Here is a 15,439-nt window from a genome sequence, read left to right as displayed (position 1 = left end):
TATGGAGGCCCAGTTGAAGCTGAGGTATTCACAGGAAGGATTAAAAAAACGAAAAAAGCACAGAGAGGTCCAGACTGGCTAAATCGTTGCTTTGGTTCAAGCAAGGCACTCGTCCCGTGGTTATGTCACACTTTGAAAGTGAAGCATGAGGCTGGGGAGGAAAGGGGGTGCTGAAGAAGGGTCTGCCAATTGAGATCTTTTCTGTGTTCAGGCTGCCATTGCTCTTTCTGGGTTCTCTCTCCTAGGGCTCAGTGGTAGGAAGACTGGGGAAGGTGTTACTGCTTACAGGGAACCACTCTGCTGCTTAGTGTGTTCGCAACAAACATTCTGAGAATGTTTGTTGAATTTGAATAGGAATTTGGTGATCAGCTGCTTGGAAAGAAGGCCTTGCAGGTTTGCCTTGAATACGGAGACTGTGAAGTTTTAGCCCCATCTAGGTAGGAAAGGATTTTTACATACACCAGGATGGAACTTGCAAACTTCAGAAAGAAGATAACTGTTTGGACTTGGTGGTTCGCAACTGTAGTCCCACTGCTAGGGACACAGAGGCAGGAAGATTAAGAGGGAGTTCAAAGCCATCCTCATCTATCCGTCAGTTTCAGGCTAGCTTGAACCACATGAGACCCTGTCTTTAAAGAAGAAAGAGAAGAAAAGGAGAGAGAGAGAGAGAGAGAGAGAGAGAAAGGATATGTTTTCTTGTTTATAAGTTTTGTAAAGTCTTCCATCAGCTATACTCTGTTGGTGTATGGAGCTGGTAAGTTAATTGATCTGCCCTTCTTAGCTTTATCTAATAGCCTCTTTAAAAGCTCAGTGATAACTATTACGTGAGATGTAAAATCACAGTATTCAATAAAGAGCTCTATAGACTAGAGATAGGAACTTGTGTGTACCTAAATCTCACGTGGCCAAAAGCTAAAAAAGATTCACTGGCTAACGTTCCAATCACTTTGGTGAATGATCTTAATAGTGATTTAGTCATTTAATAGAATCGAAAGAAACTTAAAGAAGACCAATTAAGTTTTGACAAGGGAAAACAGGACAGCAGTAACTATGTAACCATTATTAAACGGGTATATCCATTCTTCTGCTATTGGGATATTTTTCATTTGCAAGGAATGCATCTTCGCATCAAGCAATGGAGGGCTTACATTTATCGTGTAAATTGAGTTAATTTAGAAGTTAAAAGGGAACACGCTTAGGTAAAAAGAAAATGAACAAATAAAAAAGCTGACAGGTAAAATATCCTCCCAAAACTGGTAGCCACGGTTCCTTGCTTGATAAATATTGACTTTAGAATAGCCTAGTAAATAAACTCAATGGTTCAGGATTGAGCCTTCTCCTTCCACTGATTTAAGCTTATTTATTCAAAATTTTGTAATGGGTGTGTTCAAAAGTCATCTTACTGTTTGGGTCAATATGCTTCCCAGGCAGAACCCCTGAGTGGGCCCTATAAGTTCAAGGCTGGCCACGTTACTAAGCAACAAATCATCTATGACTCTGAAGAGTATTCTTAAGGGATGAAAGTATTAATCCCTAAGCTACAGTTTCTGTTCATTGATAAAGAATGACTACTTTCCTACTTGACAACATGTGACCAGTGTCAGGCACAACCCGCAGAGCATCACAGAATCAGCAGGACCTAGGACCTGGAGCCAGGAAGCATGGGCTGGGTTTTGCTCTGGGGTTACTGGACACAGATTAACTAATCCAACCTGGCCCTAGGGCATGGGGTGTGTGTGTGTGGTAACTGACTGTGTCCTAAGTCCCTTCCAGCTCTCCTATCCAATGCTTATTTTTGTAGTTGGCAATAGCCTGGCACTTTTTTTTTTTTTTCCAGTGATAGCTCCAGAAAACAGAGGCCTGTAGGCCACCTCCAAGCAGTCTTCGTCACCAAATTGGAACTGGAACTCTAAAGAACCCAGGGACAGCAGCATCCCAGCTTGGGACAGCAGCATCCCAGCTTGCATCCTGAACACGTGGGACCGGCAGCAGGCAAAGGTAAGAGACACAGAAAAGATCCCCTCTAGGGTTAGCAGCCTCCTTCACAAACATCATTGTTTCTTTGGGGTGTCTGAGCTGTGGCTGTCCATACCATATGTCAGCAAGAAGAATTCAAATCATAGAAGAGCACAAGCGAAATGCAGACCGCACAGAGAAAGGAATCTTTGGTATCTTTGGTGTCATCAACACGATTAAAATTACAAATGGAAAAAGTCAGTGAGGTAGCCTTCTTTGGTTCTCACTACAAATAGAAAGTTTTTCCGTTTTTTTTTTTTTTCCTTTTTTTTCTGCTTTTTTTCCCTTTTTTGTTTTGTTGCTTTACACACACACTGGGTTCTTTCTTGGAAGCAGCTAGTGTAAGGGTTCTCTCTTTTTGGTTTATTGTTGTTGTTTTTTTTTAAAATTTATTTTTCCAGTTTCCATATAGAAGCCCCAAAATCCGGGCCGGTGATGTTGGATCTCAGCTCAAGTGTTCTGAAGAAGGTTCAGGCTGAGCAGTCACTGCTTGTCCACAAATCTGCTCTGTTGTTCTGACAGCAAACTGCAGTGCTCTCTGTTGTTTTAAATAACAAACACAAACTGTACAGCGCACCTGTCGCAGATGCCGAATAAGTTAAATAAATAAGTTACAATAGAAAGGCTCTGAGGGCCCCAGGAATTAAGAGGTGAAGTTCGCCTGGTACCTGGTGGCACTGTGAACTTAAATTAAATAATTTAAAAACCATCAAACCATTCTAGAAGTTAATCCGAGAGGGGAAATGGCCCCCCCCCCCGATTGTTTTTCAGTTTCACTGTAACCTAGGCTTCTTCCCTGTCTGTAACAGAAGCTCACCGTTTTAAGAAGCAGGGTCCAGTGGAGGAGAACGGCGGCTAGGGTTCTGCATCTCAGATGCAGCCTTGCTTGCTCTGCATTTTCATAAATAAGAGTAAGGAGTTAAATCAAACCAAGGAAAGAGAATTAAATAATTACCCAAAATGCTACATGCTAAGCATACAGGAAACTAATTTAAATAACTTAATTATATTAACTAACAGCTTCTTGGGTCACAATAGAAAGAGACACGTTAAAATATATCTGAGGGGTGGGGATGGGTTGTCTTCATGTTTTTGTTTTTCTTTTGATGGACAAAACGGGTCATTTCTTTCTATATTCTAAGTTAACACAAAGCAGCAAAGTATAACATTTAAAGCTTTATCACATTAAAGACCACTTTGATATGACAGACATGAGGGAAAAAAAACCACCCCTCCCCCACTAGCTAATGTAACCTCCACAAGACCACCCCACCCTTGTTTCCACCCTGGAAACCAGAGCCCACTTTTTTCCCCATTGATGTGCACTTTTCCTCTGCATCCCCCAGCCCCACCCGCCCCCCTTTTTTGTTCTTTTTCAGGTCTTTGGATTTAGCTTTAGTTATGAGAGATTCAGAATAAAGCTATTCGACCAAAGTCATCAAACATCGAACATAGACAATTAAATAATATCCAATGTTCCATCAATAAGTTGTTGGTCTTGGCTGGACCCAAATGAAAGTAATTTCAAGTACAAAGATGAATGACGATGTGGGATACTTTTGCTTACACTTCTGCACTTTGGTTCTCAGCTTTACAAGAAAATAATAAAGACAAGGTACATTGTCAAAGTATCACATACATGTTGCAGGATGATTTGAAATTTATTTATTGTAACAGATTACAATATATATGTATATGTATGTATTAAACATGTCTGTACACACTTGCATGTACACAGTCTAGACACCTCTAGGCAATGTATGTGGATATAAAGTCAACTATAAGGATCTATGTTGAAATATGTATCTAGACCTGTATACATCCAAGCCTACAGACTGTATAAGCATCAAGCAAACTTATCTACCAAGGTCTGTGCCATATAAAATGCCTGTTGCTAAAAACTGAGCTAAATGGAGGATTCCCATGGAATGACCAAACCTATGGTGAATTTTTTTTTCCTTACGTACATTTTTCTCTACTCAAAACTATGAACTGGTTAATGTCAATCAACCTAACTCAAAGTGCACAGAGGTAAAGCCGAGGCTCCACCTTCCCTGCAATTGGTAGCCACTTGGGTAACTGAGGTTGATAAGCCCTTAAGGTGGACTCAGAGCATAACACATGGCCTTGATGAAAAGTTCTGCCTCTACGTATATGAGATCCTACGTTATTTTAAGAATTATTATTATTTTTTTTTTGTTTCACAAGTACTTGGGACTTTCTAAAACGAACCAATCAACCTCCCACTCTTACCCCCTACCTTGCAAAGAAACAAGTGTAGATAGAAAATAGGCATTCGGGCATCTATAGTTCAAGCAGCCACCAGAAATACTGCTCTTCTTAAGTGGGGATTCATGTTGGCTGATTTTACAGCTGGACTCTCCGGTTAGCAGACTCTATACTTTGATAGCACTGTCCAGCTATCAAACCTTGCAGGTAATCATCAGAAAGGCTCTAGCTCTTCTTCTGCTTCCCACTCACTTGGTTAGACTAGCAAGTCTAAATCAGCATCAACAGGATAGTAAAGTCAGCTGTGACTGGGCCGGAAGCTAGAAGAGATATTGACAAAGCAGTGTCTGGGCTATGTGGTCAACACTAACCACAACTTTGATCTACTTTCTCCATTTTTCAATAGATGATTATTCTTTAACAACCTTGGAATTTAGTCTGCTTGTAGGTTTTGAAAAATTCCAATTAGACAAGCTCCTGAGGACCCATTTCCTCCAAAAGTGTATTTCCGTGATATTTTCCATGATAGTATCTAGCTAACAGACACATCCCTAGACTTTTTTTTTATATAATGGGGATACTTCCCCTCTGTACCTACCAAATAGTGACTACTTGTTTAAAAATCTATTCAATTTTAATTTACTGGCACTACGTCATGGATGCCCAACATAGACACTGTTTGATTATTTAAAATTGAATTATTAATATTTGGCTTTGAAACTAAGTGCTTACCTTAGGAAAGTGGTGTGTGTGTGTGTGTGTGTGTGTGTGTGTGTGTGTGTGTGTCTAGTAGGCTTAACTTCCTAGTTTTTGGTTTGCTTTAGCTTGAAGTGACAATGAAATTGGCTTTCCAAAGCCGAAGCTGCCAAGAGCCTTTAGGAAAACCAGAGCTGTGCACACAGTCTTCCTTCTGGGCTCAACTAGTCTGTGGCACAAACTAAATGCTCTATAACACTGTGGGGAATTTTTTTAAATAATGGAATCGAATTTTTATTATTGTTGTTATTGTCCTTTAAAAAAAAGAAATATATTGACTCTCCTTTAAAAGAATTCTGATAATGAAGGAATTGAATCTCCGTCACTAAAATCACACTGAAAACAAAAGAAAACACAAGTTTAGTTATGCAGAGGCTTAAAGAAAAACTCGTTTCACCCACAAGTGTCGAGCATTTGGGTTTCTGTCACCCCAAGAATGTGAAATTGGGTTGTGAACTATTATTGCATAGTGTCCAGCTGTTGCTGATGGCTGAGGCAGTCTGGAACTTTCCTTGAGTTGAGGATTTTGATTCTATACTTTATCCAATGGTTATTTTATCTGAAATTATTAATTTAAAATAAAAACGTAAGAGCTTTGGGAAAAAAACACTGGGTCAAATTCTATAACCTTTCAGTATAGCACTTTTTTTTCCTCCAGCTAGCCAGCTAGCAAGATTATACTTTGTAGGGCTTAAAATTTTGACACACATACATACAGACACATATACATATACATATGTGTGTGTACAAATAACTTCTTAAAGCAAGCATTCTCTTTGATATTATGTGAGATAGGTGAGACATTTTTCTTACTTTTTTTCTTCATGTCACCATCTTCCAAGGATGTAGAGACCCAAATGCTGTTACTTCGTGTGTCAGTCACCAGCCAAAACAAGGTGCTTGGTTCCTCAGCCTACATTCCATCAGAACCACCGTTCCCAGTGGCCACACATCACAGGGGCCCATTTAAAGTGTTTGCCCAAGCTAAAATTCACCTGAACAAGCTGAAATGGGAGCAACCTCTGGAAGAAATATGCATTTCTCTTGGTCATTTGACCAAGGGCCCATGGAATACAAGCAGGAGATAAAGGGAAACAAGGGAAGGGTGAAAGAAACATTCTCCGGGCAGGACAGACTATAGAAATCACACGGAGCTCTAGAAATGATGGTCATGCACAGGGCAGGCCACACTGGGCACGGAAGGAGGGGGCAGAGCAGATAATGTGGCTCCCCAGGGATGGGAATCTGGGACTCTCCTCACAATCTGCCATTTGTCTTTTCTCCAGGGTTGAGCTATGTCCCCCCCCCACCCCAATGACCCTGTTCCACCCCAGTGGGAGCTATGGTTGCAGTCAAGCTTCTCAATACAAATTGGTAATTACTACCCTGAGGACACCTGGTCAACCTATTGCAATAGGCGCTGGACTTCCCCATGAGAAGTCCCTGGTGGCTCTGCTCACTATGAAGAATCTAGAGTACCCTGATGGATGGGGTACCTACTGGAAGGTGGATTTCTGGGAGTTCTACTCCACAGTGGGTGGGAATGGACCACTAAGCATTCCTCGAACTGCCAGCCACAGTAGCTCTGAGCTAACCTGGTGGAGAAACCTTGCCTAACATGGTTGAGGCACAGAATAGAGATGACGAGATGCAAATAAAACTCATTTATATCATGAATCCATTCATCAGCAGGTTACATGTAGTAATACTTAAATGTGACTTTCAACTTTTCCCATAAATTGACATAGAAATACGAATACTGCCAGACAACCATAGTGGCAAATTAACTCCGGAATGGTATGAGACATGAGAACAGTTGTGAACCCAATACTGAGAAAATGGAACATAATGACAAAAAGATGGCATGTTAACAGGAAAACTTTGGGTTGTCACCAATGCAGGTTGGTCTATATATGTACTCATACATTTAATATCTATATATATATATTTATATCTTTCTTCAGAAATGCAACTTTACAGCTGATTTTTTTTAAAAAGCTAATAGAAAAGTAGAAACTGGCAATTCTTTTTACATGTTTCCCCACCCCCAAATGAAGCCCTGTTAATATGTGGCAATCACATGAAGATGAGGTTGTAAATTTCTCTATAAATTCTTTGGTTCTGTGGCTCTGGAGAGGACGTATCACCAAGACTCCTACCCCTGACCCTTGCTCCCCTCCCTTCCCCTAATGATGAGACACTGAACATAGAAGCAACCAAGTCTAAGGGTTAAGCAACAAACATTCAAGCAACAATAGTATATCCCAGACTCTGTTGAAAAAGAGAGGGGAACAGCATTCAGTATCCCAACATCTCAAATTTGGGGTCCATGGAACCTTTTGGGGGGATTCCATGCTGAGTAAAAAAACCACAAGACAAAACTAAAGGGAAGCAATGAAATCAAACGAATGACCCTTTCCTTTCGTTGCTTAAAGAAACAAAATCAATTACCTTTGTACAGATCAATGACGCTATTAGTATTTTTAGCCAGGCAAAAGAAGGTAACGAACTGAGACAAAAGGTGGAGAATCCTCGTCTTTGGTATTGTAGCTGTTGAGGTTTCTGTTGCTCTGTTCCATGTTCTTTTGAAAAAACTGCATAGGCACAAATTAAAGACAATCTTCAGCTTTAAGATTACCGAGTGAGTTGTCAAATGAAGCAGCGGCCACTGAGGCTCTTCTGTGTTCTGATTCTTGTCTCAACCCTTTCAAATCTGCTTCCAAAAAAAAAAAAAAAAATGTCCCAAGAGGTCTGTTTGAACACAGTGTGTCTTCGGTGTTTTTTTTTCGTTTTTGTTTTTATTTTAGCGTGCTTTTCTTGTTGATGGTGGTTTCCGGTGACTGATGGGATCATTTACTCAGTTTAATGGGACAGTTCTGTTTGTTGCAGAAGTAGGTGCAGAAAAAAGATTCTTTGGTTTCAATTAAGTAATTCATACAAAAGTCAGTCTTAAGTGTCTGTAAAGAGTCATTGCAGCGTTTGGCTTGCTTGGAACACCTCACGGTGCCCACCTGGGGCCATTCACTGGTAAATATGCACATAGTGACCTTTGTAATCTCCCAGAGTTCTGTGGGCCCTCTTCCACTCGCTATGAGAAAGTGACAACCAGAGCTGGTGTGGTAAAGCCACCGCCTGGATGCCTGGCGAATGTCATTGGCATAGCTGGTTTGCTCAGCCAGAGGGTGAGCCCAAGACAAGAGCTGAATGCCACTCGGAGTTACAGAGGTGTTCTGATCTCTAAAAGTAATCACAGTATTTGTAGGCTAGAAAATGGCAGGTAATAAATGTCTTTGGTTTGCAGTATTCTGCTTCTTTGGTGTGCTGTGTTCTTTCCAGATTCAGTCAGCTGTTTTACAAGGATGAATCAACAATGGAAGAGAGTTAGGAAGAGATGACAGGATGTGGCTTATTGAACTGTTTCTTTCTAGAAAACAACAGAAGCATCCCAACTCATGGGATGGGATGGAGAATAACATAAATCAGCAAGAATGAGAATGAACGGCATGGTAGCCGTAACGCACAGAGGAGGAACCGGGTGACTAGTAAATCAAGGACATGGTAATGATCTAAAAAAAAAAAATCTACATCTTTTTAAACGATGCATTTGCTCCTGTACTGTAACAGTTAACTTGGCCTCCTGAGTGTGCATCTGCCTTATGGACAAATAGAATTTGTAACAAACTGCAAAGTGTGCTTGAAGCCATATTTCCAATGATTTCCTAATGACTTCACAACAGCAAGGCAGATCTAAACTGCCTTGTCAAACTGGATGCATTGAAACCAGAACCTTCCTTATTTGTTTTATCTTCGTTGTGCTTGATACTTTGAGCTCAAGTGAACTGACTTTTATTTTTTTCTCCCGACGGATCCAAAAGACCACATGAGATTTCCAGGAGGTAAGGAAAAGGAACATTGTAAATTAATCAACCTAAAACTTTCTAAACTATCCAGTGAAAAAAATGCCTGAGTTGGAAAAAAACAGGTCCTTGGATTTTTATTGATTTTCATATTTAAAACTTGTGCTCAGTAATCACCATTCTGATTTGTTTTCGTAATGTTATGGCTGAGAATTTTAGTATATTGTGATATAAAGACGCTAAGCACTTGGGAAGCAAATGAGGTCTTTCTTGTTGTTGAATTCTTTTCATCACGTAGAGTCTTGGAATCCTACGCTGTGTCTTTACTCAGGCCAAATTCCCACTATTACCCGTGGGCAACTGGACGCAAGAGATAGACGACAGGACCTGAATGGGACTGTTGACGCTTACAGCCATGCTGAGCTCGGCTGACACCCTGCTGTGGTGAACTCACTCCAAGAAGGCCCCATTTGGATCTCTGGGATGCCTAGCATGCTCAGAGGACACTGTCTGGTTCAGAGAGATTCGTTTTCAGCGCGCACTTAGACTCTGTAGCCATTTAAAACAAAAGCGAACACAATGAACACCTGGCCTATGATTACAGCTAGAAGAGACGTTTCAAGAGAATTGTGCTTTCAAGTCACCAGTGAAGGGCCCCAGCTAAGAATCTGATGTCTGTGATTTTTTTTTTTTTTTGGTATTTTGGGTTTTTTTTGGTATCTGTTGTCCTCATTTGGAGGTGACTTGTGCCAGGTGAGAGTCCTTGGATCATGCTTTGGTACAAGTGCTGGAGGTGGAGGAGGAGCCCCCCGTGCTCAGGTCATCCTGCCATTTCTCCAGGCTGCGGCGCCGGGCGTTCATGAAGAAGTTACTGACCGTAGTCAGCTCCAGCCCCAGTTGCTGGGAGATGGTGATCTGCATTTCCTTCGAAGGACGCTTGTTCTCCTTGAAGATAGCGAAGAGCGTTCGGCGTTGGAGGTCCGTGAACACCAGGCGGGATTTCTTCTGGGAGTTGTTCCTGTCTTTGTTGGGTTCTTGCTCCTTGCGTTTGCATGCTTGAGGGAGAGAAAAGAAAAGGGAACGGGGTCAGTGGTAGTGTGAGAACCCAGCCGGAAGGTGATCCATTGAAAACATTGACAACATCGTAGAGGGGATGGAAGCTGTTAGGTTTTATTGTGTGGATTGCTCAGCTGTCAATAGCAAACCTACCTGGTTCATCTTGGTGATGGGAGGCCTCAGTTATCAATCACCCCCTCCCTCTCCCTCTCTCTCCCTCTCTCTCTTCTCCTCTTGTCCCCACCCCACCCCCAGAACCAGTTATGGTGAAGAAGGTGGGGCAGCCCTGCATTAGGGGGAGAGTCAGTTGGCTAGGGGGTGCCCTTTGCACGTTCACCCTCTGCAGCTGTTCTCTGTTAAGCCAAAATCACTTCTGAAGTTAAAGTCCCCCTCCCCCCAACACACAAGCAAGGCTTCAATTCACACAACCCCAAAAGTTGTTAACAGGATGAAACACAAGTCGACAGATGAAAGCATCCTGACCCAAATCCTGTCCATCCAGACATTTAAATAGCAAAACCAACCAAACAAAAATCACGGGAAAGTCAGTTCAGCCAGCTCTATTTTGGCCACTTTAAAGTGAAGCCAGAACAGGAAAACAGGTGTGTGTTTGTGTGAGTGGAGGGGTAGGAAATAAGCCAAAGATGCAACGACAGCCTTTAGGGTCCTAAATATCTCTATTGCCATACGCTTTGATATAGTAGACGTGAGAAGCTACATGTGAATGACGTATGTGACCAGGACATTATTTTAGCCAGCAGCACCTCTCCCTTAGTCTGCAACTTCTTAGCAGGCTGGGACCAATCGTGTCTGACATTCCTAACTGACTCTTTGGAGCAGGCATATAGGTTCTACTTGGCACAGTGGTGAAAAAAGGCATCTTGACTCAGGGAATTAAGTTCTTCCTACTGAAACTTCCAGAACCAGGCCTCCATTGTCTGCACTGTTCTCAACATTATGATCGTCCAAGTTTCTGAAGAGCATCTCACTGAGCTCTCAGCACTCAATGACTTTTCTAGCCTGAAGTTCCAAAGTCCTCCCACGATGGCATCTCCCCAAATCAACATGGTAAGGTCTGTTACAGCAACACCCCCACTCCTGATGCCTATTTGTCCTAGGCAGTGTTCTACTGCTGTGATGAAATGCCATGACCAAAAGCAGCTTGGGAAGGAAAGGGTTTTATTCCACTAAGAGTTCCCTGTAACAGTTCATTGTCAAAAGCCATGAGGACAAGATGTCAAGCAGGTGGAAACCTGGAGGCAGGAGATGGTGCAGAGGCCATGGAGGGGTGCTGCTTTCTGGCTTAGTCCTCATAGCTTGCTCACCCTGTTTTCTTATAGCACTCAGAACCCCCAACCCAGGGATGGTACCATCTACAATGGGCTGAGCTCTCTCCCATTAATTAGTAATAAAAAAGATGCCTTGCAGAGGACTCTTATGGAGGCATTTTTCTCAATTGAGGTTCCCTCCTTTCAGACAATTTCAGCTTGTATGCAATTGATATAAAACTAAGCAGCACACACGGTTTTCAGAAAAGTGATTATAAGGGCTAAATAATGCAATTCATTCAAGCCACTGTGTTGAGACACGAAAACACGGGTTAACATGACTTGAGAGAGTCTTAAGCTTCCTGGGGGTGTTGCATAGCCTCAACAGTGTTATGTGGGGAAGGGCAGGAAAGACGAGGTTGGGCAGCCTCCTTTACAGTTAAATTCCACAGGGTACCTGACTCCCGGGATGGGAACCACAGCTGCTCAGTGGTGAGCAGATACCTTTCTGCACATCTCAGAGTACTGATGGGCAAATGTGCCTAGACCTTAGTCTAGGCATTCCTGCTTGTGGAACATTCTTGAAGAGTTTGGGATCTGCTGTTATGTAGATGCTTATATACCCTTACTAAATTCATATGCTGAGCTCCTCCTAGTCAAGGTCAACATTAGAAGGGTGGGGCTTGGGGGAGGTAGCTAGTTCACGAGGCTTTGCGGCTAGTGCTCTTATAGGAGCGCTAGCGGATGCCTTTCACACGAGTGAGGGTGCAAGGCGATACTATCATCTGTGAACCAGAGAGCAGTCCCCCTTGATTTCTTTTTCCTTTCCAGTCTCCTGAGAAAATGAACCCCAGTTGTTATAATACAGCTCATGATATTTTACCATAGCAGCTGGAATGGACTTGAAGAGGATTTAACTCAAGGATGACACTCATAGGGAAAATACTCTGGAAACTAAAGCTTCTCTCACCAAACTCACAGATGCTGTCTATGTACCATACAGAAACAAAGAGGACTCACTCCTGAAGTAAACAAGATGTGAACCTTCTAAGGGCTGCAGGAACAGAGGGACCTCTATGGGAAAACTGCTGGGGCCTGTCAGTTTGGGTAAATAATTTCTTCCTGGTTTGTCCTTCTCTCATTAAGAAGAAAAAAATAGGAGAAAGAGGAGAGAGAGAGAGAGAGAGAGAGAGAGAGAGAGAGAAGGAAGGAAGAAATGAAGAAGAAACAAAGAAAACGAACCATATTATCTTTCAAAAGTAAATATATCCACACAAGTACATTTTTCTTGGAGGCTTTAGGGTTTTCCTCATGAAGGGAGGCTCCCTGGCAATGTGATTTCAGGCAGCAGTGACTGAGCCTGCCTGCCACGCCACCCTTGGATGGCTTCCCCATGCACACTCCCTTGCTCAGTTCCACCCCTGCGCACCCCACCGAGTTCTCACGGCTTGTTGGATTATGTGGGTTCCTGTCTGGCTGTCATAAGCGCATGTTGAGACTCTCGTGTCATATTTCAGGGCATCTATCAAAGTGATCCTGAACGTTACGGCGTGCAGGATGCATCTGAAGAGCATTTTACAAACAGATGTGGGCGCAGCCAGGGTTGGGGGTGGGTTGAGGGTCCGCATTCTTTATTAGCTCCTAGGTGATGCTGTCCCCAGTGGTCCACATGCCTCAGGCTGAATTACTTGCTTTCTAAAATTTTCCGGAGCAGCTGCTGCATGGAAGCTCTGTGGCTAGAGGTACCTGGATTCCAGTCTTGACTCCCATTTCTAAGACTTGGGACCCCAGAGAGCTTAACCCTTCAGGGCCTGTATTTCTGAGCCAAATAAGAAGAGCTCATAGTGCCAGTCTCCACTCATTGGGTTACTCCAGCAATCACCAGGCAGGATGATTGTCATCTTAAAAGGAAATAAGAGGACACCTAGATAATGAGAGTGATGGTCCTGAGGCCAAGCTTCCTCCCTCCCTTCCAGGGAACAGCTCCTGTTGCAAGGGGAGGGGCCTCCGTGCAGGGCAATGTTTAGTCCTCTCTGGAGACCCTGTGGAGTGCTGCGCTATTACACTCTGGACAGCTTCTTCTGAGATGTGGGAAACAATGCGCCTGGCCACTCATGGCCACTTCAGGTCCTCACACCCAGTCCTGTCCCAGCCTCCTGGGGGTGGAGCCTTCATCTGGAGGATTCTTAATAAATAGGGATGCCCAATTATCGCCTGATAAAATCTGAGCAAATAGCTTCTGTAAACATTGGCTGGGGTCCTCTGTCAACTCGCCCGGCTCTGGATTAGTCCTGAAGCCCTCAATTTTTATACCGATATTGATTACCCTTCAGAGAAGCCTCTATTTGTGTTTTTAGTAGGGCAATTACACTGTGTGGGAGAAGTCCACATTGGTTTGTCAGATTGTATTTGGTGAGATACAGACAGATGAGATAGATATTAGATTTATATACGTAGAAAAATATCAAATGCTTAAAATGTTCAGCACTGCCAAGAAATAACGGATCGATACTTTCTTCCTATGCTCTTCCAATGGCTTTCTGAAGTCGCCAGAATACAGACCGGCAGAGACCATGTTCCAGTAAATGTATGCCAAGTCAAGCAGGCCCAAGTAATGAAATAGCCGGATTGAACTTGTTCAGAGTACCATCAGCTGGAAGTTGGCAACTCATGAGTTCCACTCACAAAGTCAGCTGGTCAGTGACTGGTCCAGGTGTGGAGAACAGGTATTTGGGGAGTGCTCAGCCATAAGTGGGACATCTATATTGCAACCTTCCCACCCGAGGGTTAGGAAATAGCAGAAGAGGGAGCAGGAACATTCTAAGAGCCAGAACTTGGGGAAGACTGGGGCAAAACAGTGTCTCTGGACACAAGAAGACCACTGTCCTCCTGAGCTCACAGAAGCTATAAGTGTCCACATAAGCTCAAGCCAGGCTGGAAGAAGGGCTCTCAAGCCCCATCCCAAGCCGAGGCGCTATTGATGTTTGGCAGTTGATGGCCGCCAAGAAAAAATAAAGGCAATGAAATGATCCCTAATGATATTCTGCTACACTCGTAGATTAGTGACTAGCCCAATTGTCGTAAGAGAGACTTCATCCAGCAACTGATGGGAGCAGATGCAGAGACCCAGAGCCAAATGTTAGGTAGAGTTCAGGGAGTCCAGCCGAAGAGAGGGAGGAAGGACTGTGGGAGCCACAGGGATCAAGGACACCATGAGAAAATCCACAGAACCAGCTAACCTGGTTTATAGGAGCTCACAGAGACTGAACCAACAGCCAGGGAGCCTACATGGGACTGACCTAGGCCATCTGCATATATGTGACAGCTGTGTAGCTTGGTCTTCTTGTGGGACTCCCTAACAGTGGGAGCAGGGGCTGTCTCTGACACTTGTGCTAGCTCCTGGAACCCTTTTTCTCATACTGATTTGCCTTGTCCGATCTTCAACTTGATATGCCATGTTTGGTTGATATCTACGGGAGGCCTGCACATCTCTGAACAGAAATGGAGGAGGAGTGGATGGGGGGTGCAGAGGGGAGGTGATAGGGGAGGACTGGGAGGTGAGGAAGGAGGAGGAAGCAGTTGTCTGGTTGTAAAAATAAATAAATAGGGCTGGAGAGATGGCTCAGAGGTTAAGAGCACTAGCTGCTCTTCCAGACATCCTGAGTTCAATTCCCAACCACCACATGGTGGCTCACAACCATCTATAATGAGATATGATGCCCTCTTCTGATCTGTAGGGATAGATGCAGGCAGAATGCTGTATACATAATAAATAAATAACTCTTTAAAAAACAAATAAAAGTTTTAAAAAGAGATCATTTTCTTTAGTGGTATGATAAGTTGCTCATGCTTACGACCAGTGGCCCTTCACTCATGTACATATGGGCAGCACTGGTTGGACTCAGTGAGCTATAGAAAATGAGGTCATGCAGTCAGACCTGTGAGAGATGTGAAAGAGGGCATCTGGAAGTGGGGAGACAGAAGTACATGGTCGAAATACATCGCATGGACACATCAAATTCTCAAAGAATCAATTAAAATAGTATATTATAATAAGCAAATAAAAAGCAAAGTCAGTTGCTCAGAAACAGAATGGAATGGTTTTACCTTTGAAAGTCTAAAAAAAAGCCAACAGATGGAATGACAGGTGGCGTGAGGTTGTGAACCTCAGTATTCTTAAAACAAGCGCCAGCCCCAGCTATCCCCAGAGACACAAGTAGCCTGTAAATGGTTCCAGTATTGTTATTAAACTCTACA

General features: G+C 43.1%; 1 protein-coding gene across 1 annotated transcript in view; it reads right to left on the bottom strand.

Moving 5' to 3' along the window:
* Positions 1 to 3,389: 3,389 nt before the first annotated feature.
* Positions 3,390 to 15,439, bottom strand: part of Onecut2 (one cut homeobox 2) — a 54,429-nt gene continuing 42,379 nt past the window's right edge. Inside the window, 1 exon segment of the mRNA XM_026783605.1 lies at positions 3,390 to 9,913. Coding sequence (XP_026639406.1) covers positions 9,627 to 9,913 — 287 coding nt within the window. The 3' untranslated portion in view covers positions 3,390 to 9,626.

The sequence above is a fragment of the Microtus ochrogaster genome, chromosome 18, assembly GCF_000317375.1.
Source record: "Microtus ochrogaster isolate Prairie Vole_2 chromosome 18, MicOch1.0, whole genome shotgun sequence".
NCBI classification, from domain to species: Eukaryota; Metazoa; Chordata; class Mammalia; order Rodentia; family Cricetidae; genus Microtus; species Microtus ochrogaster.
The sequence above is the reverse complement of the archived record's forward strand: the minus strand, read 5'-3'. Positions and strand labels throughout refer to the sequence as shown.